The sequence below is a fragment of the Rhinatrema bivittatum genome, chromosome 13 (assembly GCF_901001135.1).
Source record: "Rhinatrema bivittatum chromosome 13, aRhiBiv1.1, whole genome shotgun sequence".
Classification (NCBI taxonomy): Eukaryota; Metazoa; Chordata; class Amphibia; order Gymnophiona; family Rhinatrematidae; genus Rhinatrema; species Rhinatrema bivittatum.
The window spans coordinates 70,948,190-70,970,228 of record NC_042627.1 but is presented as its reverse complement, the minus strand read 5'-3'; the positions used below and the strand labels follow the sequence as shown (position 1 = coordinate 70,970,228).

Genomic DNA, 22,039 nt, shown 5'->3' with positions numbered 1-22,039 from the left:
TATCTACACTTTTATTTGTAGATACATCAATTTCTCTCCTCGTCCTCAACTGTCTCACTTTTTCCAACCTCTTTTTTTTAAAACCGTTTTTCTTCAAAATTTATGTCTTCTCTTATTTATTGGGTGCCTTACAGGTTGAGCGTATCACTGAGCCAAAATGTTTACACTTTCCTTGCTCTTAAATATGTGCATATAGCCAGAGATGTTAATATTGGTTAAACATGCACAGGGCCCCGCTATAACTTAATTATTGACATTGCAACTTGATCCTTTATAGTACTGACAATAGCAATCCAATTTCTCTTTCTCTTTTTTCAGTCTTCATCTCCCAAACCTCTTACAAATGTAAATTGTTATGACTTCTAACATTCATTCCACCTAACTCGGTCCTGGTATTTAACATTTTCAAATCTTAGTTTTAGGGCTAATCCATGAATGCCACTTCTGAGTAGCATTTTTTAGTATCTTCACTGAATCAGTCCCTCGACACAAGGTGACTACATTTTCAGAGGAATAGCTGGGTCACTTTTCCTGGCTTATGCTTAGTGATTGCCATTGAGTTCGGTGGTGGGTTTGCTGCAAGCGAGCATTGCTAAGTTGCGGCAGGCCCAGGGACTGGCATCCCAAAGAAAGGTTTAAAATTCACTATGGTCAACTCGATACCTTAGATGCCTTGTGAAAGACCCAGGCTTGATTTTGGAGCCTGGGCCAGCTAGGGGAGACTACAAAGACAGTGCTTGCAATCGTCACTCGAAAGTCAGGGTGCAAGTGTACTGGGTGGGTTCCAGAAGCGGCAGTAGACTGTGACCCCTGGTCAAGGGCTGTCCCTTCTAGAGCTGGGCTGGACAGGAAGGGGGAAAAGAAATACAAATGGAGAAAAAACCCTGAGGTAACTAGGAGTTAAGGCTCTTGGTAGCATAGTATTAGTAGTAGATGGTTTCAATTGAGTTAGAGATCCAAAGAACCAGGAGGAAACTACCAGAAACCCCTCTCCCCTGCCATCAATAAATACATTCTTATTTTAGGGAGAATATTAGGACACTTTCATTTACTAAACCTTGCCAATGAACCAAAGGAGGACCCTAAAAGTAAAATGTTACTTTCTAGCAAGGCATAAGGTCACAATCTGCTAACATTGATTGACCCCAGCCAACCTAGTGCATACATTCATAGCATTGAGTTCAGATCAACACAGAGCCCAATAGTAAAAGCGAAGACAAAACGAGTAAAAATGTCAAGAAGGAATCCCTGTTAATTGTACACTCATTGTGACAAGGTTGAGCAGTTGAAAAACATGTACTTTGTTTGTTTCAACTAAACCAAATTATAGCTGATAAAACATGTAATTAAAAAAAGAATATTCTTTAGAATATTCTGTGATTATCTCTCTTACGTATAATGCACTCATTGTAATAAGACTAAACCATAGCAAACTTATTTTATATTTATCTAGAGTTGATTACAGCATACAGTCATTACCACTTAACATACAGGGAAGCACAGAAAAAGATGGTGTCATGAAGTTACTTTGTGATCTGGAGAACTCCTGTGTTTTCATGAAATGAATAAGTTTGCATGGTAGTCATGGAAACTGTGGGAAGCAGGATTCATGTTTTGAATAAACAAGAATTCAGAATCTACAGTTTCTTAGCTAAGTGGATTGCTTAACATGCCACTTGTCTTTTACCTGTTGAAGGAACTGGAATCTGAGTCTGAAGAGGAGACGAGTTCTGAAGAGGATCATTTGGGCACACAGCTTGCGACAAGTCGCTCTCACATCATTCCAGATACTGAATTTCATAAGTGTTACAAAGAGATGGACCAAGGCCCTTTGGGAGGATCATCTAGTCAGCTAACTCTGACCGGTCATGACAAATCTAGGGAGGCCCAACTCTCTGAGAAAGCAGTAATGGGCGAGGCAATTCAAGCCAAGGACTCTGTCATCCCTGCAAAGAATCTACCTGGGAGTTCATTTTCTCTGACTTTTGAGGACATCAGGATATTGCGTAGGAAATGTGTGAACTCCTTTAGTCACAAACAGACTCTGGCCAGGGAACCTGGAACTCCTGACATTGTGCAGCAGCTCCTGGATAGGCACCCAACATGTATCCCCTTCCATGACCCTCGGCTTTACATAACTATAGCTGGGAAAACAAAATCTGTCCCCAACTACAGAGTACTGGCCTTTCCGGATTTCTGGGGTCACTGTCCACCTCCTTATTATCATAAAATGGTGGAACGGAAATTTGAAATACAGAGGTGATGGTTTATCTTATGTCATACTTTTGCTTTGCTTAAAGTAACCCTGCTTCCCGAGTACTATCATTAAATACCTAATGGTGCAGACTGAACTGAATTTAAAATATAAATTTGTTTTATGTGTATTGCTGTTACTGTTTCATTCTATCTCTATTCTAGTCTAACACTGTTGCTCTATCATGCCATCAAACACTGTAAAAGGTGTTTTGCTATTGTTCAAGGTTCAAACAGCTATGTATAAGAGTTTATTATTGATAACCGTAGACATATTATTGAAAGAAATCTAAATATTTGTTAGTTACTCCGGCAATTTTTCTGGAATTTATTTTCAGTGCAGATTTAGAACAATTTGCAATGACTCTCTTTTTCATGAAGTAGTCGTTTTGACTTCCTTTGAAATTATGGGAAGGGTGTTGAAAATATTTATATCATGCAGTTACAGTAGACTGCAATAGGAAAGAATAAGCTAGTTTGATTAGCTCCTTCCTCTTATTCCCTTAGCATGAGGGGGATCTGATATCTGAGGTCTATCAAACACCTTTTGGCTATAGTCCAAGTTGTGCCTCCTCCTATTTGTGCTTCAGTCTGTATGGAGGTTTTTGTTTATTTCCATGAACATTGCCGATGGTTTAGACTTAAAAGTCAAATTTTGACTTTTTTTTTACTAGTAACGTTCAGATGTAAGCTAATCCAGTGAAACTGGTGGACAAAGATATTTTTTGCTCATATTGCTAAGGTTGAACATTTTGACTCTACTATGAAGTGGAGAATCAAAGCTTCACTGTGGCCCAAGTCATTGTCACTAATTTGCATTTAAAGGTGCTAAATAATACAGTATATTGCATGCATTTATATGCAATGGGCTAAATATATTTATTTGAGCTAGGCATTATTATTGTTTTAAATTGACTTATTTTATTTATTTCTTACCCACCACAAGGGAGATTTACAACTACTAGCAGGCTAGTTAAGCAGAAAGGAAACTACATGAAAATAGTACCTGCTCCACAATATGCCCGTCTTCAGTGTCATTAGTCCCCTTATTAAACAGCAAAAATGAAAACTACACACTTAATATAAATCCAGGATACATAGGTGCAATAGCAGCACTATATTTATCAATTAAAACCAATGTTTTGCTTTATCAGATATTATTAGTATAACATAGGCTCCCATAACACTGTCCAGTTATTTCCATCCACGCGGAAAGATTATATGCCAGCTACCAGCCATAGAAGTTTGATTACTTGTAGGGTATCGCGCCTTATCCAAGCCAGCTTTTTCTGTATATGTATGTTTCTGAGTTCTGAAAATTCAATTCACTATATATTCTGTTCTTTATGTCTAGGTCCAAAATCTTTGAAGACATCCAGCGCTTATTAAAACCTGGAGATTTTATTAACAGAGTTATTTTTGACTTGGATAATCCCAGGTAATTAGCTTTAGTTTGAACAACAGAAATTGAATTTTAGCTACGGAAAGCGCTTTGTTTTAGTTCATTAGGTGTGCATTTGGTCCTCAACCTTGTTTTGTTTTCTTATTTTGAATTGCAGCAGATGGTAAGGCCTAAAGATGGGTTTCAAGGCAGGGCAGGATGAGACATTTTAGCACCTGGGGGGGAAGGGCGTCCATTAGGTGTCCCCCTTTTCGAATATAAAAGTTTACCCTTTGGCAATATCCATTACCAGCTTAAACTTATTCACTGTTACAACTTTTGTTTATTAAAGGAATCTATACCCCCCCTTATTTGGCAGCACCCCACTTGGAGAAGTGTTCATTTCTTAAGTTCTGTCCTTGCTACAGACTTCTCGCAAGTACCTTTCTGATGTTGCTTATATAAGTAAGGTACATTATTCAACTATATTGGTAGTTTTATCTGTGCTTATACTTTTTTGTAGCCCTCCTCAAAATTCAAATGAGATGAATTCTTTAAAATTTTATTCCAAGTTTGAATCAGGAAATCTAAGGAAAGCTGTACAAGTACGCGAGTAAGTACAACTCTTAAATGGTTAATGTTACCTCTGTTGCTTGGAAAAGTTCAGATCTGTCAATAATGTGTATTTTTATCAGGGCTGCAAGTGAGACCTCATCAGCAGATTTCCTTGACTCTGAATCTTGATAAAATGTAGAGGACGGAAAGCAGATATGAAAAGTAGGGTGGATAATTTTTACCCAGATAACGCACTCACCATAGCATTGGAACTCAGCACCACTTAACTGTTGGATGGCAACAGCTGTTATGTGAACCATATCTACGTGCTTTGAAAGGAGTCAGTCGTTATTAACTTGTTAAGTGAGTTACTGGAGTGGTCATGTTTCAGCTCTGAGTATTTCATAAGAGGTTAGGAAATCTTAAATGATATAGGAAATCATATGGCACTCCACAAGTCATAAGACTTTACAAAGACATGTAGCAAGGTCAGTACTAATTAGCCTCAGTTTCATATGGAACAGAAACTTATTAGATGATAGGAATGCACATTTGTTTTTAACGCATGCCAAAAATGCAATGAATGAGGTCATTCTCGATTCATTCCATTTGGAATGAACTCAAAATAGCATCCTATGAAAATATCCAAAAATGTTCAGGTTTTTTTCATATTCGTGGCATTAAAAAAAAACCAAAAAAAAACCAGGCTTCCAGGAGCCCTGGCTGGGCTTTCCTGGCCAAGAAATCTGCCTGGCCCTATCGTGGCTCAGAGGCCTAGGTCTGGGTTAGGCCTTGCTCCCTAGGCCGGGAGCATGGACTCGGCTTGGCCCCTGAGGACTAGGCCCTGTGTGGAGTGCCTAGCTGGGGCCAGTACCCTCCTTCTTTGTAAAGTTACCAGGGCAGAGAAACTCCTATCCCAGCTTCCACGTGTGCCCTTTCTAAATCCTGTAAATGTGCAGGAACAACATCCAGTTATTCCTGCCCTGACCCTGACACTTAAAAAAAAAAAAAAAGGGCAACGTCCACCTAGATGAAGGTGCTGAAGTAACGTCACTTTGAAGCCTTCCACCGGTGTGGCTGGTGCCATTTTGATATGCGGCCATACATTTCTACAGCCAAGCCACCAAATGGCTTTGGTTACATTGGAGGAAGGCATTGGCACTGTCTTCCTAGGACACAGGCAGGAATGACTGGACCTCGCTCCTGCTCGTTTACAGTGGATCTGCAAAGGGGGCAAATGGAGGCCAGTGAGGGAGCTCCCTGGCCCCAGCAACTTTACAGAGAGGGAGGGCCCTTGTCCTGGCCGAACCCTCAGCATCAGGCCCGGGCATTTTTTATTGGCCCAAGAAGGTCCAACCAGGATCATTGGAGGCCCCATTTTATAATTTAATAATTTTTTCTTTTTTTTTTGTTTAAGGTTTTTTTTTGTTCTGTTTGTCTGTGTTTGTGTCCACCTTTAAATTCCTAAACAGCTAGACTGAGATGAACTAAACCTTGTTTGATAGTAGGCCCTTGACGTTTGTACCTTTCAAAGTGCAAAACTGAGTTGGGAGCATGCAGGAGAGAGAGAGAGAGGCAAAGCTGACATCTAAAATGATAGAAGCCTCAGTCATAAATAAATAAATAATGCGATTTCAAGCCTCAAATGGCAGTGATGGTTTACATATATTTTTTTTAATAGTTGCAGGAAATATAGAGTAAATGTCATTGTTGCTAATCCACAGACAAGGATACTTCATTGCTATACCAAATACTCATATTTTTCTTCCTTAGTATATCTACATTGAAGAGCAAATAAAAAAAAATCACCTTGTTTTGAATTAGAAACTTTATGAATGGACCATAAAACCAGGGACAATAACTTTCAAACAAATGTGCACGGTGGCCTATACATGAGTATATGGCCTTGAGCAGATCGACACAAGTATTTTATAACCCACGCATATGATCTATGCACATTTTATAAAATGTATGTTTTTGTGATCTTCACCCCGAACTTCAGAGGGTGCGGGTTACAAATAATTTTAAATAAATAAAAAGAACGAAATAAATCTCTACCCCACAACATACATAGATATGTATGCTTATGCATGAATATTTGCAATGCATTGAAACTGCATATATCAATGCATTGAACACTCGTATATTTCCTGTCTGTTTTAAAAAAGATGTGCACATATATTCTGTGATCAAAATTAAGTAGGACTTATTCACATAAGTCCTGATTTACGTCTGTAAATCGGCCTGTTTTAAAACATTTGTGCATAAGTGAAATTAACTGGTTTACCAATTGTCCACCAGTTCACCCAGTCCTTCTCCAGCTCATTGAGACGTTCCTGGTTCTCCAGTTCCAGACCTCCCACCCAGTCAGGACTACACAATAAACACGTTTAATATCACTTACGCCAGATAATTAGCAGGTGTAAAAATACTCATGTAAGTTGGCAAATGTATATGCATTTACCATGTGTCTTTTAAAATAGTAAACTTATGTGTGTAAGAGTTGGCCCTGCCCGAGAATGCTTCCAGGCTGCCCTTTTTTGAGCACTTATATGTGTGCGTGAAAGTGAAAATATGCACACATTTTTGACTTGTATAAAATATGGAGTATGCAAGCAGAGGCTACTTCCATGCATACTGTATATGCAAATTTTTATGCGTGTAACATTTTGAAAATTCCTCCCATAATGCGGTAACATGACAGAAACTTTTCTTCTCTCTGATTCACAGTGTGGAGTGTAATGCATCACTTACTTGCTTTACAGATTTGAATATGACTTGATTATGAATACAGATATTAATACTTATCATCACCACCAGTGGTTCTACTTTGAGGTGAGCTTAATGAAGGCTGGTGTTCCTTATCGCTTCAATATCATCAACTGTGAAAAGTTCAACAGCCAGTTTAATTATGGTAAGGGTTTAGATGTGGGGATGGAGTTAATTCTGTAAACTCCCTTCTTTGCACAGAATTTGCTATAGATCCAATGTCTTGGTCATTTGGTTGGTATAAAAGACCCAACCATTGAGCATTATATGTATGCTTGGAAAAAGTATCCAAACTTCTCGACTGTATGCATTTAATTAACTAGTAGCCTTATCCAGGCTGTCTTGAAAGCTATAGTTGTCTACAAAATGAAAAGGCTAACAATGAGAGAGGCATGGAAACTGATAGAATAGTAGGTGAGTTATTCAAAGGCAGTTTCAAAAAATATATTTTTATTTAAGTTTTAAAGGTAGATGGTGATGGTGATGTCCAGAAGTCAGGAGATACCATGTTCTATAAATGGGGGAGAAGAAGTCTGTTTAATGTGGGTACAGAGAGAAGCCTGTAAGTATTTGACGAGGGGACCAGAAATAATAGCGGTGTGCAGTGAAATTTTTTCATTTTGTTTGTTTTCATTCTTTTCATTTATTTAAAATAATAATAATAATAATAATAAAAAAAAATCCAACAAGAAAAGAAAAAAACAAAGTAAATAAAAACAAAATGAAAGAAATGTCAGGTCCAACATCACTTCTGGTGTTTGTCACAGCTGCACAAGACAATTTGAAGTTACTCTCTAGGCGGAGGTGTGCGGGGGTCAGAAGCAGTCAGGTTAGGTAGGTCTTCTGCCTTACCAGCCTTCGGGTTGAGCCCTCCCGGTGCTGGTGGCTGGCAGGTCATATGGAAGGTAGTGCACAGGGTCCGGGGTAGGGCACTCACTGGAACTGGTAGGCAGTGAGAAACAAGGGGACGGGACGGTGCCCTGGCCTAACTGAACACAAACAGGGGTGAGCACTGGCAAGACAGGGACTGACAAATAAGCACAAGGTAGGATAGGTCCAGAATCCAAACAAGGAACCAGACAAAGCACAGAGCAACAAAGATCGCACAAGGGAAACACACGGACAAGGAAGCCACTGGAAGGCCTAATACAAGACAGAAGCAAATCTAGGAACACGTAGGCAAGAAAGGCCTCTGGAAAGCCTACACAGGACAGGGCAAGCCAGGAACACACAGGAAGTGAAGGCTACTGAGAGACCTAACACAGGACAGAAGCAAAACTGGTCGCCGCATCTCACAAAAGATATAGTTGCGATGGAGAAGGTACAGAGATGGGCAACCAAAATGATAAAGGGAATGGAACAGCTCCCCTATGAGGAAAGACTAAAGAGGTTAGGGCTGTTCAGCTTGGAAAAGAGACGGCTGAGGGGGGCTATGATAGAGGTCTTTAAGATCATGAGAGGTCTAGAACAGGTAGATGTGAATCAGTTATTTACTCTTTCGGATAATAGAAGGACTAGGGGGCACTCCATGAAGTTAGCATGGGGCACATTTAAAATTAATCGGAGAAAGTTCTTTTTTACTCAACGCACAATTAAGCTCTGGAATTTGTTGCCAGAGGATGTGGTTAGTGCAGTTCGTGTAGCTGGGTTTAAAAAAGGTTTGGATAAGTTCTTGGAGGAGAAGTCCATTAACTGCTATTAATCAAGTTCACTTAGAGAATAGCCACTGCTATTACTGGCATCGGTAGCATGGGATCTCCATGGTGTTTGGTTACTTGCCAGGTTCTTATGGCCTGGATTGGCCACTGTTGGAAACAGGATGCCACTGTTAAGCTTAAACAGAGCAAAGAACCAGACAAGAAGAAGGAATCCCAGAACAGGGACACTGGGCAAAGAATAAAAGGACAAGGTGCCACATGCATTGAAGAGACTCCACTCCGAGGTGGGGAATACCCTCTGAGGGGGAGGGTTTTATAGGGCTGGTCTTGATGTGTTAGGCAGCCTTCAGAACAGAGCCTAGAGCAGGTCCAAGCATGGTCCAGTAAGGTCCGCTGCTGGCAGTCAGCATTGTTACAGGGCTCCACTGATTTCCCACCTGATTTTCTTATCCTTTCTGATGCTTGAGATTTTCTTCACGAGATTGGAATGATCTCCAGTTGTTCCTGCCCTGACGGTAAGTGAATTTGCAAATGGCACCAGAAGACCATTTATCATTTCTGCCGTACAAAATGGTGCCGGCCTGGGCCATTTTGAATTGCAGAACTGAACAGTGGCACCGGCCTCAGCTTTCCAGCACCATTTGCCAATCACCTGCCAGCAGGGCAGGAGCAGCTGGTGACCGCTCTTGCTCTGTGAAGAAAGTTCCCTCTGCCGCGTAACTTTACTTCTCCTGTGGATGATGTGCAAGTTATAAAATAAAGACAAATAGACAGACTGGTGGGGTTTTAAGGGTCGGGGCTATCAGGGCAGAAGGGGGGGTTTGGAAGTCCTATTCCTTACCTAGGTGAACTGGGAACGAACTGGTAAAACTGGTAATGGTGTCGGCGTGTGTTTGTTTTAAAATCTCTCCCCACTTATGTGGGAGAAGTGGCTTTTGTGCACAGAGGCGCGCGTCCACTTAAAACTGCGCACACACGTGCATGCAGTCAGATTATTTTATAACGTGCGCGCGTATACGCACATATGTTATAAAATGGTTGCATGCGTGGGCGCAGGCCGATGAATGCGCGCACATGTACGCTCATGCACCTGCTTAAAAGTTCACTTCTTATTTGTTGATTTTTTTACGCATGTAACTTTTGAAAATTCAGCTTTAAATGCATAAGCTGGCTGCATAGTTTGCAACTATAAGGGCTACTTGTTAATTGCCTCCTCACAGGCTTAATTGGTAGGATTGGTTTACATACAACTTAGTCAATTCTACTGAAAAATGACACTCATCTGTGCACTGACCATGGCCTGACCCACTGAAATCAATGCAGGTTGTTTCAAATGCACAACAGTTCTCAGTAAATATGGCAGTGAATCATTTCAAGCTCCATTCGTTATGTTTCTTGCTTGTTTCCTTAATTTTAAGGAGCTTGTTTATAATCAAATACTTCTTCATTTTTCACCTGTCTAAATTTTGAGCCAGTTCAACTTCTTTCAGAAGCAAGAACACGAGATTTGTGGGAAAAAAGTGTTCTTTTTCTTGACAGAGTTCACAGGTACTGAATTTGAAGGGCAGGAAACAGCTGACCCCCATAATTTGTAAAGGGGATATCTGTTCTAATTCACAGGCTATTTCTGGTTTATTGCTGGTCCCTTCAGAGCAAGGGGAATAACATTTCTGGTGTGTAAGGAGAAAATGTAACATGAAAAATGATTTAATTTTTAGGTTATGTGTTATGTGTAGTACAATAGAAAGGTTTGGACAGCTGTGGCAGGAACTAAGAGATTTATGCGCTAGAAGTATAGTACAGTATCAGGTTTTAGTTGTCAGCATATTTTTAGCTTTATTATACAGTACTGCTAAAACAACCTAGTGATAGCTAGTAATATATATAAGTTACAGAGTTTATCGTCTCATTAGGGTCTTGCTTTACATGAATATGATCAAAACTAAAAATGCTGTTTCTGAGTTCTGAAGCCTCAATGCCAGCTATTTTAAGAGACGAAGAATAAAAGCACAACTGCAGCTTGAACAGTTAAGATGTCTTAAAACACCTATGGGTAATTTTATAGCCGCCTGCATAAGTTAACCTTTAAATACTTGCATAAATTACACCAGCTCTTCACGTAGACTTATGCATGTAAGTCTCTTTTGAAAATTACCTCACCAAGGGGGTCATTTATCAAAGGCTTATCACACGCGATATGGCCATATCGCATGCGAAAAGGGCCTTTTCGCATGCGATATCATGCAAATTAGGGGGAGGGGAGGAGTAGGGGCGGGGAGGGGCGGAGTCAGCGGTGTCTTCGCTGCTGGTGATAATGTTACTAACATTATCGTCGGCAGTAGCACGCCGAATAGCACCACCTTTCACGGTGGTGCTATTCGGTGCGAAAGCCGGCAGCCGGCGCGCCGCCGTGGTGCGAAGGCTGCAGTCTTTCGCAGGCCCGCCCCTCGTTTTCGCAGGATTCATCGTTCTGCCAAGAACGATGAATCCTGGCCCAAATTTCCCCGCGAACAATTACACTTGCTATCATGTGCGCAAAATACTTTAAGGAAAATCCATACGCATATGCAGAAATATGTCTGAAAGTGCAAATCGCTCCCCAGCTGTGCCCCCGGGAAAAATCTCTGGACACATTTACAAGAGAGAGGGCAGTGTGTACATACGTTTACTCACATAGTAGGTGGGAAATTTTGTAAAAGGACATTTCTGCGGATAAAGCATTGTTTTCCCCTTTTATGGGGGCAATTTTCAAACAGCCTGCATAAGAAACTCAACCAAAAAAAAAAAAAAAAAGTATATATATATATATATATATATATATATATATATAAATTACAGCAGTTTTTGTCTTTCGTGCATAAATTTGTTTCAAAAATAATCTCACCAAAACTACCTGCATTAGTAACACCTGCTAAAATGTGCACACTAATCTTCACTGAAAATTTATGTCACTACGTTTGCAGATATTGATAAGTAGGGCCTTCAGATTGGGAGTAAAATATTTGAATTTCTGTGTGGTTTCTAATTTAATTTCCTTCATCTCATATTTAGTGCTTGTTAATAATGGGTCAATTAAAAAAAAATATCAGTACCTTATTTAATATCCTAAATTTAGGTGGAATTTTAGCTAGATTTAGGGACCAACATTTTCAGCAGAAAATTATCCAAAATTTAGGAAACTAAAACTTAAGAGGTCATTCACTAAGGGGTAGATTTTAAAAGGTTACGCGCGCACGTCCATATGCGCACGCTACCCGGCGCACTCACATGGACGCCCATTTTTATAACATGCGTGTGCAGGTGCACGCGCATGTTATAAAATGGGTCATCGAGTGCAGTAGAGTGCACAATTGTGCAACTTGCGCGCACCGACGCCCGCGGCCTTCCCCCATTCCCTCCCAGGCCGTACCTAAATTAATAAATTTACCAATTTAGGTATGGCCTGGGAGGGAACTTCCCTACCCCCTAATCTATCATTCCTACCCCTTCCCCTAACCTTCCCGCCCCCTAGCCCTAATCTAGCCCCCCCCTAAAAATTGTAACTTGCCACTTGTGCCTGCTCGAAGCAGTCATAGGTTGCGCGCACCGGCAGCCTGCTGGCACGCGATCCTCCAGCACAGCAGCAAATGGCTGCTCTGCTGGGGGCCTTGAGCTCCGCCCCACCCACCAGACTGCCTCACCCCCGCCACGCCCCTTTTCTTCGGTCCCGGGACTTACACGCGTGTCCGGGCCTTTTCAAAATAGGCTTGGCGCGCGTAAGGCCACCTACACGCGTAAATCCACTGGCTAGCAATTCGTTTGCCCGGATTTAGATATCTACCTAATAGGTCTAGTTACTATGCTGAATTAATGGATGTTAAATGCTGAAATTGGTTATTAATGCGCATTAAAAATGCACTATCGCATGATATCAATCCCATGTATTTCTGTTGCTGGTCTTATGTGAAGCATCAGCCAAACTTGTGCCAAAATTTAACGAGCTGTACCACATGCAGATAAATGCAAAGCAGAGACGTGGTAGTTTTACAACACGCACGCACATACACGTGCATGTTATAAAATAGCCTAGACGTGCGTATCTGTGCTCCTAATTTTAAGCTTGTGCACACACAGCAGCAAACGTCGGCGCACGGTCGCGTAACAACCTGCATTTTAGAACAGACGTATGTCCAGCCGAGCATGGGTTTCACCAGCTTGCCCCCCAGTTTTCCCAGTCTATAGCTAAATCCTCCAACCCCCCCTGGTTCTTTAGTCTGCACTCTCCCCAGTTACCTCGGACCCCTCACAGATGGCTGTAACCTTTTTTTTTTTTTTTTAACTTTACGCCTCCTCCATAGCAGAAGTAAAGTCATGTGACATGGCTCCTGGGTGCGGCCCCAGATGCGTAGGTACTTGCATGCGATCTCTTGGCCCCCAGCTAGACCACACCCCCTTTTTTTGGCCAATGCGAGAGATTCGCTCTTCGGCGCTTGTGCGCGCCTCTGTCCGCCTTATAAAATTGGATGGAGTCACGCAAGTGCCAGAGGCGCACCCATCTCCCGATTTCGGCATGCATCCAGCTTTTAAAAACTCATCTTTAAGTGAACTGAATTGCTAACAGTTTCAAACAGCCAATAATGCACATTCTGAGGTATATATTCAAAATTTGGATGGATTTCTAAATTAGCTGGATGCACATATCTGGCGAACTTGGACGGGATATTCAGCGAGCACAGCTATGCTCACTGAATATCCCTGTAGTAAGTGCTACTTAGGCGATAAGTCTTATCCGTCTTAAACCTGCTATTGAGCAGGTCTGACTTACCTGGATAAGTTATCCATGTAATGATGAATATCGCTACTTAGCAGGATACCTTATCCAGCTATCTAGTTGCTGCTGATCATAACCGGATATTCAGCGGCCGCTACATAGCTGGATAAGTCCTACTTATCTGACTATCTACTACTAAATGCGCTTTGAATATTGGCCTCACCATGCATATAAATTGCACATATCTGCCATTCTTATAAGATATAGGAATTTTACCCTTTCATATAATACTTGCTGCTGTTTTTATCCACATGATACAGGATGTGCATTACATACAGTCCCAAATGCATGGGAGCTCTTTCATAAGGTATGTGTTATATCTCCCTTAGGGGTCCATGTCATTCAAAAATATGTCAGTATTAGACATCTTTCAAATAAAATAAACTACTTTAGATTATTTCCCATTTGAGAATGACTGCAGCAGTAGGCATCAAGTATATTGTTGTACATGGCCATGCAGAGCTCAGAGATGCAGATTCAGCTGGGCCAGAAGCACTTTTTAAGCAGGTTTTCAGCCACAACAGTTTGCAGCTGAATTTGTTTTCTAAATCGGCAATAAAAATTTGTCTGGGAAGATTTAGGCCTGTTATTGGTGCACCTGGGGTTGGCTGCCTAAAACTTAACTGGCAAGGTTGTGAGCTCCAACAGGAAAACCTCTGAAGCTGCCCATTTTTTGACAGCTAAATTGTGAATTTATAGGGTTTCATTTAGCTGGTCAGCAGGGGGAAAGTTTTTTTTAAAACTGGGGCTTAACCGGCTAAACTAAAAAAATGTAGACAGTTAAAGTCTTTGAAATCATCCTCCACACCGAACAAACGCCTTTACGTAATTCAGATTAGAGTGAACAGTAAAACCGTGCACAGAATTGCAAAGAGTGGAACTTGTGCTCCAGATTGCTTAACAGATACCATGAAAAGTTCTTTACATGATGACATATGAAGAACCATTTTTTCCCCTTATTTCAGAATTAATGAGTGAACTTGTTTCCCCTCATATTGCATTTTGTTCTATGCAGGTATGCAACCAGTCATGTATTCAGTGAAGGAGGCAGTCCAGGGCAGGCCTCACTGGCTTCGGGTGGGCTATGATATCTGTTATTACAAGTAAGTGCATAATTAGCATACGTCCCACTTCCTAATGTGCCTGCTAACAGGATTTATGTTGTTAACCTTCTGCTGCCAGTGGTTCATATTTCACAGGTTATAAATCATATGGGTGGGGGAGCAGCTTCCCATTCTTGGGACTGGAAGGCGTGCACCCTGGGCATGAACTCTGAAGCAGGACAGGGAAATGGCATTTCCCTGCTAGATGATCCTTCCATCGAGCTGAAGAAGCTGAGAGAGAAAGGAAACACAAAATACAATGGAAAATCGACAATATGTTCTCTTTCTGAACATTTAAAGCGTGTGTGGTGAATTTTCAAAGGCGGTTTCGCGTGCAATAATAAAGGCCGGTGCAAGCAATTACTGTGCTGCCCCTCCACATTCCAACACACAATAGAAACAGCCGCTTTCTCTCTCTCACACTTTCTGTCTCTCAGTCTCTCTCTCTTTCTCTCACAATCTGTCTCATACTTTCTCACTATCTCTCTCTGCCTCATACTTTCTTTCCATCTCTCTTTCTCTTTCTCACAGTCTTTCTCTGTCTTTCTCTCACACTTTCTCTTATATACTTTCTCTCTCTCTCTCTCGCACTCTCTCACAGTCTCTCTCTCTGTCTCTCTTACACACACTTTCTCTTACAGTCTCTGTCTCTCTCACAGTCTCTGTCTCACACTTTCTTTCTGTCTCTCTCTTTCTCATAGTCTCTCTATGTCTTTCTCTCACACTTTCTCTTATACACTTTCACACTCTCTCTCTCACACTCTCACAGTCTCTCACACACACTTTCTGTCTCTCTCGTTTTCATAGTCTATGTCTTTCTCTCACACACTTTCACACTCTCTCTCTCGCACTCTCACAGTCTCTGTCTCTCTCACACTTTCTTTCTGTCTCTTTCTCACACACACACACACACACACGCACACACACACACAGTCTCTCTCTCTCCCTCTGTTTCTTGCATACTTTTTTTGTGAGTGTGCGTCTCTCTCTTTCTCAGCCAACCATCTACCTGCCAGCCACACCCTACTTACCCATTCCCTTATCCAAGCTAACCAGCCAGCCAACCAATTTGTTGACATTCACCCAGAGGTGAACTGCGGCAAAAACCCCCCCCAAAAAACTGCCCAAGGGCCTGCTGAGGTTGTGGAGTCTGAGTCTCCCTCCCTCCTTACCTTTTTGCTGGGCGTTCTGCTCTGGACCTTCCCTCATCTTGCGCTCAGCAGGTACAGGGCTGGGGAGGTCTGCAGATCCATCCTGCCTGCTAACAAATAAAAGAGGAGGGAATGGTGGCTGGTAGAGCCGTCCTAACCAGGGGTTAGTTTTATTTATACTTTGGTGTTAAGTGGGGAAAGGTACGGTGCCTTTAAGGGGCAGGAAGTTCCCAGCAGCCTCCTCGGCTGCCTACACAGATGGTTGTTTTTTCTTTTTTTTTGTTTTTGTTTTTACTCACCGCTGATTTCTCTGGTTTTTGGAAGGAACCAACCTGCTCGGTCGGCATCTGAAGCACATCTGAGCAGGCCAGCACTGAGAGATTACTCATTTTTTTTAAAACTGGCTGATAGCTCCACCCCCCTGGTGGAGCTGGAGCTAGGGGGATGGGCTCTGCCCCATTAGCTGCCTCCTGCCCTGCCTTACACCGCCAATAATTGGCATCGGCCCACCGGGGGACACCCAATCCCTCAAGAGTCCAATCCACCACCTCTGCAACCCCTTCTCCCAACCCATTTTACCTCATCAGCACAGACAAATTGCCCAAATGGGGCAGGAGCGATCCCTAGGCCCTCCTGCCCCACCTGCCGGTATCTGGAAATGGAGCTCCTGCCCCACTGGCCCCCACGGACGGGTAAGATGGGTCGGGGGAAGGAAGGCATCTTCCTGTTCTCAAACCTCACCTTCATCAATATCGCTGCCTCCCAGGTGAGCTGTGGTCTCAGGGCTTTCCAAGGCGGAGGTTCAGAAGTTCACATGCAAGAGGTAGACACGCATGCACTACCAAACTTGTCTGACTGGACCTGCGCAATCGAAATCGGACTTGTCTTTTCCTTGCAGTTTTTGGGTGGAGGTCTGGATGAACTGGTGGGGGTTTAGGTGAGGCGCCGGAGGGTCTAAGTGAACTGGGAAACGCCTGGGTGAAGGTATTGCCAAACGGTTGAGTCCAAATACACATGCGAGTATTTTCATAATGGTACACGCGAACTCTTTATAAAATACCTCTGCATTTAGATCAGGGTTATTAGGCGGACATGTTGTATATTTTTGCATGCCTAAAATATTTGTGCATACATTTATAAAATAGGCAAAGTAAGCATTTTCTAATATTGGAAATGTACACGTTTTTCTACGACATACACGCATACTGTCGAGGCAAAAATATGTGGTATTTTGTAAACCGTGCAACACCTGCCAGACGGTTTATCAAATGCTTGCATAAATCACTGCACATCCACTCATGCATGCAAATTGTGTACTGCAGACAGTTCTGAAAGTTGGGCTCCAAGTGGGAAGTTGCTCAGTATTTAGTACAGTGGCCAGTGTAAAGTTTCCTTTTGTTCACCTACATCCAAGAATTTGTAAACTGGTTTTTAGTGAGCCTGGATGATCAACAAAAAAAGCCAGGAGTATTATTTTACCTGTGTCAGGGTTCTGTAACCTCTGAGCTAGTTTAGTTTATTTATTTGACTAGGAAATGAATGCAGAGTCTCTGACTCCTCAGCTGAAGCTCACAGCTTTCAGTTGCTTTTCATGTCTATGCTCTTCCATGTGTGCTTGCTAACGTTTCTCAGAAGATTCACCTACCACATAACCATAAAGTGAAAGGAATATCCTCAGTTCCGTATCCATATGCAGTATGGGGGGGGGGGGGGGAATCAAAGGCAAGCTAAAATTCCTTTAGACTAGCCCAACTGGGTCATTACTTGGCCTCAGCATTGCTGCTGCACATGGCAAGGAGAGGGGATTTGCCCTCAGAGAGACAGAAAAGTCAGAATGGGAAGGTGAAAGGCGGAATCGAAATCTAAAGAAAAGATTATATCATAACATATCTTCCTTAAAGAGTTCATTCAATGCATATGATCAGAGTTAATAGTCATATAGTTTCCACATCGGCAGCATCTGCGTGGTGGCATGACATCACCGCTAGTAAAACTTATCTTTTCTGTAGTGCTATTAAATATGTGCACTGCTCTGTATTGATTTATAACGCTCCTCTGCTATAGTGTTAACTGCGGAAATGTTGTGATCCCAGATAAACCATGCAAAGCCACAGCAGCTGCATTATTAACCGGGCACAGTAGTTCAATAATAGCACGCTATCATTTTACTTTTATTGGGATGAACTATCAATTAACTGGAGTTGCTGGAATACTATGACCCAGTTCTCCTTTGTGGAACTTATCAGATCAGTTCCTATTTGCCTGCACAGGAATCACAAGCTTGATCAGTTCCCAAACTGAAAAGCTAATGAGGATACAAGAGTCTGAGATGAACATTGTAGGCCACAGTTTCAGGTTATACTCGAGGCACTGGAGAACATTAAGAGAAAGCATTTAGACTCATTCAATATGTTATACAAATAGAAAAATAACAATTTCATGTATATGATGTCTTTTATCTAAATGTATCCCTAAACCTTTTATACTGACATAAAGGGCTTAAAAAGCACACTAAAAATGTTTTTAACAAGCAAAGATTTAGCTGGTAAAATGTTAACATGCATGCAAAAAGGCCTCTTACAGTGGGATGCACCAACATTTTTTGTGTGCCTACAAGGAAGAAGTCTCTTTAGTGGGCAAGCAAAAAAGTACGCACACTATCACAAGCAGTAACATGCAAACAATGCATACCGAAACCCCTAGTGCTAACTGCTAACTGACCCAAAGTGAAAGGGCCAGATAGCAAGAGCGATTTCATCTCCCTTATCCCCCCCAAGCATGACTGGATGCCCAATACTGAGCAGCGATTCTCCCTAGTCAAGCCCTTCACCTCCCTGTGACAAATCCAACCCCTCTCCCTGTTCAAGCCACTTAACCCCAAGCCAGAGCCAATCCCCCTGAGTTAGAGGTGGCCCTCCCCTCCAGCCCAACCCAGACCCACCCACGCCACTGGAATGAGTATCTGCTATTCTCCATGGACATGCAGGACTTAATGCAGCCACACATCGCCTGGCGGTGCTGACATGGACAAGCTTACTCAGAGCTAACCCCCCCCCCCCCCCCCAGAAGTCTTTCTAAGCATGTGCGGGTTTTCCCGTGCTGCCGCCATCATGCAAGTCTCCTCAGTTATTTTTCTTTTGCTGAAGTGCAAAGACATTTGCTCTCTCCCTCTATTGTTGTTCGCTGAATTTTCCCTGCATTTTTTTTCAAGATGTCGGGAAAATAGTGCAAGCATAAGATGTTGACCCCCTGACTTCCATGATCTCTGCCTCCGGTGCTGGGCCCTTCGCATGATGTGAGAGACTGTGCAGGATGAATGTCCCTGTGAGCAATTTCATACAGAGAACTTTAGCTCAAATTTCACTTTTCCTCCCCATCGAAGAAGTTCAGAGAGACCAGTACCTAGGAAAAGAAGGTCAGAGTCTCCTCAAGCTCTGGGTGCAGGAAAGAAGGGAGAATCATCCCTGTAGGTGCTGAAGGCTATGAAGCATTCCCAAAATATTCACTGCATCGACACATAATCAGCACCTTTAACTTATAGCACCAAACTCTCATAGCCATTTACTTTGGCTGTATAGGTGCCTAAGATTTCGGCTCCAAACTGACAACATTTGGGTGCAAAGATTCTGTGCTGAAGCCTCCTAATGGAAAATTCACTCTTCTCATCTTGGTGCCAGAATCTTCAATGGCATTCCCCACCCTCCCCTACCTGAATGCCACCCATTTATGCAGAAACTTTGATTGGAGTTTGTCCATAACTGCATGAAGATATTCCATCTAATCCTGCACCACCTTCATTAGTGGAAGCCATTTTGGAAAAGCTGTCTGCCAGATTCCTAGTCTACTTGTCCTTGCTTTTGGCAAAATTGCACATCTGGCCCTAGAAATTGGTTCATCCTGGGTATGTGGATGTATAAATAGCTTACGATATAGCAGACATTTTAATTCTTTGCATTCAGCTAGTAAAATTTGTAATGTGTCAGAACGTTTTTTTGCTTATATTTCTTTCCTTTTTGTTCCTAGGAACTTCTATTGCCATAGTTCTGCTTCAGCACTTGGAGAGTTAAAAGGGAAAGGGTACTACACACTAACATTTACCATCGCATTTCCACACAATGAAGACATCTGTTACTTGGCTTATTACTACCCCTACACCTACTCTGCACTAATGGTGATTTTTTTTGGTGCTACAATATAATTTAATACTGGTTTTGTGTTTCTGCGAAGGCGCATGTAGGCGATGTTAGCAAAACTAATGCAGCAGGAAAGGGAAAATTGCGTATTAGACACAGGGGGTCCTTTTAGCCCTCCAGGGGCGTAGCTACAGGTAGACCTTGAGGGCTCAGGCTCCCACCCCTAGCAGCAGGGTCACGTCCCATGTGAGTCAGCTCCTTAAAGGTACAGGAACTAGAGGGCCTGAAGGCATGGGAACTGCTGTCGGTGCATGACCCTCTGTGCCTTTAAGAGATCTAACTTGAACGGGGAAACACCCTTGCCCTTAGGCTAGACCTGTAAATGTGTGAGACCATCAAAGTCTTGGTAGGTAATTCATTTATACCCCCTCCTCTCTTCCCCTTAAAAGTTCAGGAATTCCTGGGTTGGGTGGAAGCCTATTTACACAATTGCTGGTCAGAAGCCTGAGAGATTGACCCTTGTATAAAGTATTTGCCCCGGAGGGCGAGTGAGAAACAGTAGAAACAGGGCAGGGAGAGAGTGAAGTGACCGGAGATAAAGAGTCTGTGAAGACCCACATACGATGAGGTAAGGGGCGGGGGCAGGGTGAGGGGGGGGGCTGTACCCTCCCCATGTTAATTTGGGTCTCCCAAAAATTCAGTTCTGGCTATGCCCGCCTGCGTTTGTCAGTAAATAGTTCCATACATTTTCAAAGCGAACTTATGTGTGCAAGCCTTCTTTGAAAATTATGCGCACACTTTGCACCACTGAAATTTAGGAGCGTATTCTTGAAGACGGAACTTGGCCTCCTGGCAACTCCTCTGCCCAGGGAGCAGGGAACTTCTCAACCCTGCCGCCAGGGATGTATCTGCTCAGTTCAGGTAAACTTGCATGCGTACACGACATCCCCGTGCAAGTTTACCTGCATATCGGGCAGGCAGTTTTACAACAGGCAATTTCTGCGGGTAAAGCAGCCTTTTACCCATGAAAATGCTTTTGAAAGTCACCCTCCTATAGTAGAGAAACGTACTGTATGGGGCCAGTTCTTTACTGAACTTTGTCATTGCAATTTGGCATTCACTTGTTGCTGCCAGTAAAATATTTCTAATTTCAGACATTTTTTCATTGTACAGTCTATTGAAAAATGTTGAGAAATTCATATAAATATATTTACATTTTGCATTTATTAAAATGTATTAATTGCTTAGCACTAAAAGGCCTAAGTGAATTTCAGCAAAATACAGTACATGGTGGCACAATATGTCATGCAAAGCAAGCCTATTATAAACATAGGTTGGAAAAGGCTGGTAAACTCCCAAAAGGTAGCGTATGATTCCCACAGAATTAAGTCCAGGCCCTCCAGGGTAATGCAGCAAGCAATGGAGGATAATAGAAAGTCACTAATGCTTCAGTTTACAAGAAACATTACTCAGAATACTAAAAAAAAGCTGGTTACCTTTTAGTATGCATCATGAAGTTATTATTTGCTGGACTTTCCTGGAGTGTCTGGACTTAATTCTTTAAAACTTTGGCGAAAATAAGTGAGAAATGGAAAAATTTGCAGAGCTCCTTATATATTTCTGTTACAATTTCTTCTCTTTAGTGTTACTTACTCCCAGCAAAATTCATCTTTATACAGTAAAAAAAAAACCCATTTTGACTCTCATCTAGGTGCAACTCGTATCCCATCATCCCCGTAGAGTGCTAGCACTGGTGAACTGGAGGTCTCCTGGATCACAGTGCGCACAGTCCCGTAGCTCAGCCTGGCTCACTTTCTATTTCTGGTCTGCTCGTCCTCAGTCTCAGAGTTATCAAAATGTTTTAAAATTGATTCTCTAAAAGATTTTGTAAATGTCCAAATAAATATACAGGCTAAAGGCCAAATGTGCCCACCAAAATAACAAAAAAAAAAAAAAAGGGAAACATAGCTGAATAAAAAAGACTGGTGTGCGAGAGCAACCGCACTATACGACAGGAATGACCTTATGCTAATGCCAACTGTTTTTCGTTTTCTCAGTCCCACATTAAACTGCTGGAGCAAAGACGCGATGCCAGGAAAGTCTACTTCAGCCAGCAGACACTGTGCACTACCCTTGGGGGAAATCCATGCCCGCTGGTCACTGTCACGGCCATGCCAAAGTCCAAAGGAAGGCAGCACCTCCGACAGTTCTGTAAGTGTGTAAGAG

At 42.3% G+C, this 22,039-nt stretch overlaps 1 protein-coding gene across 6 annotated transcripts in view; it reads left to right on the top strand.

Annotated features, from left to right (window-relative positions):
* The window catches only part of AGBL1 (ATP/GTP binding protein like 1), a 712,193-nt gene that overhangs the window by 97,698 nt on the left and 592,456 nt on the right, over positions 1–22,039 (top strand). For all 6 annotated transcript variants that reach the window (XM_029574654.1, XM_029574650.1, XM_029574652.1 and 3 more), the window contains exons 11-17: positions 1,697–2,259; positions 3,608–3,691; positions 4,158–4,247; positions 6,955–7,103; positions 14,442–14,529; positions 19,704–19,851; positions 21,871–22,024. In XM_029574654.1, coding sequence (XP_029430514.1) covers positions 1,697–2,259; positions 3,608–3,691; positions 4,158–4,247; positions 6,955–7,103; positions 14,442–14,529; positions 19,704–19,851; positions 21,871–22,024 — 1,276 coding nt within the window. The remainder of the gene's footprint in view (positions 1–1,696; positions 2,260–3,607; positions 3,692–4,157; positions 4,248–6,954; positions 7,104–14,441; positions 14,530–19,703; positions 19,852–21,870; positions 22,025–22,039) is intronic.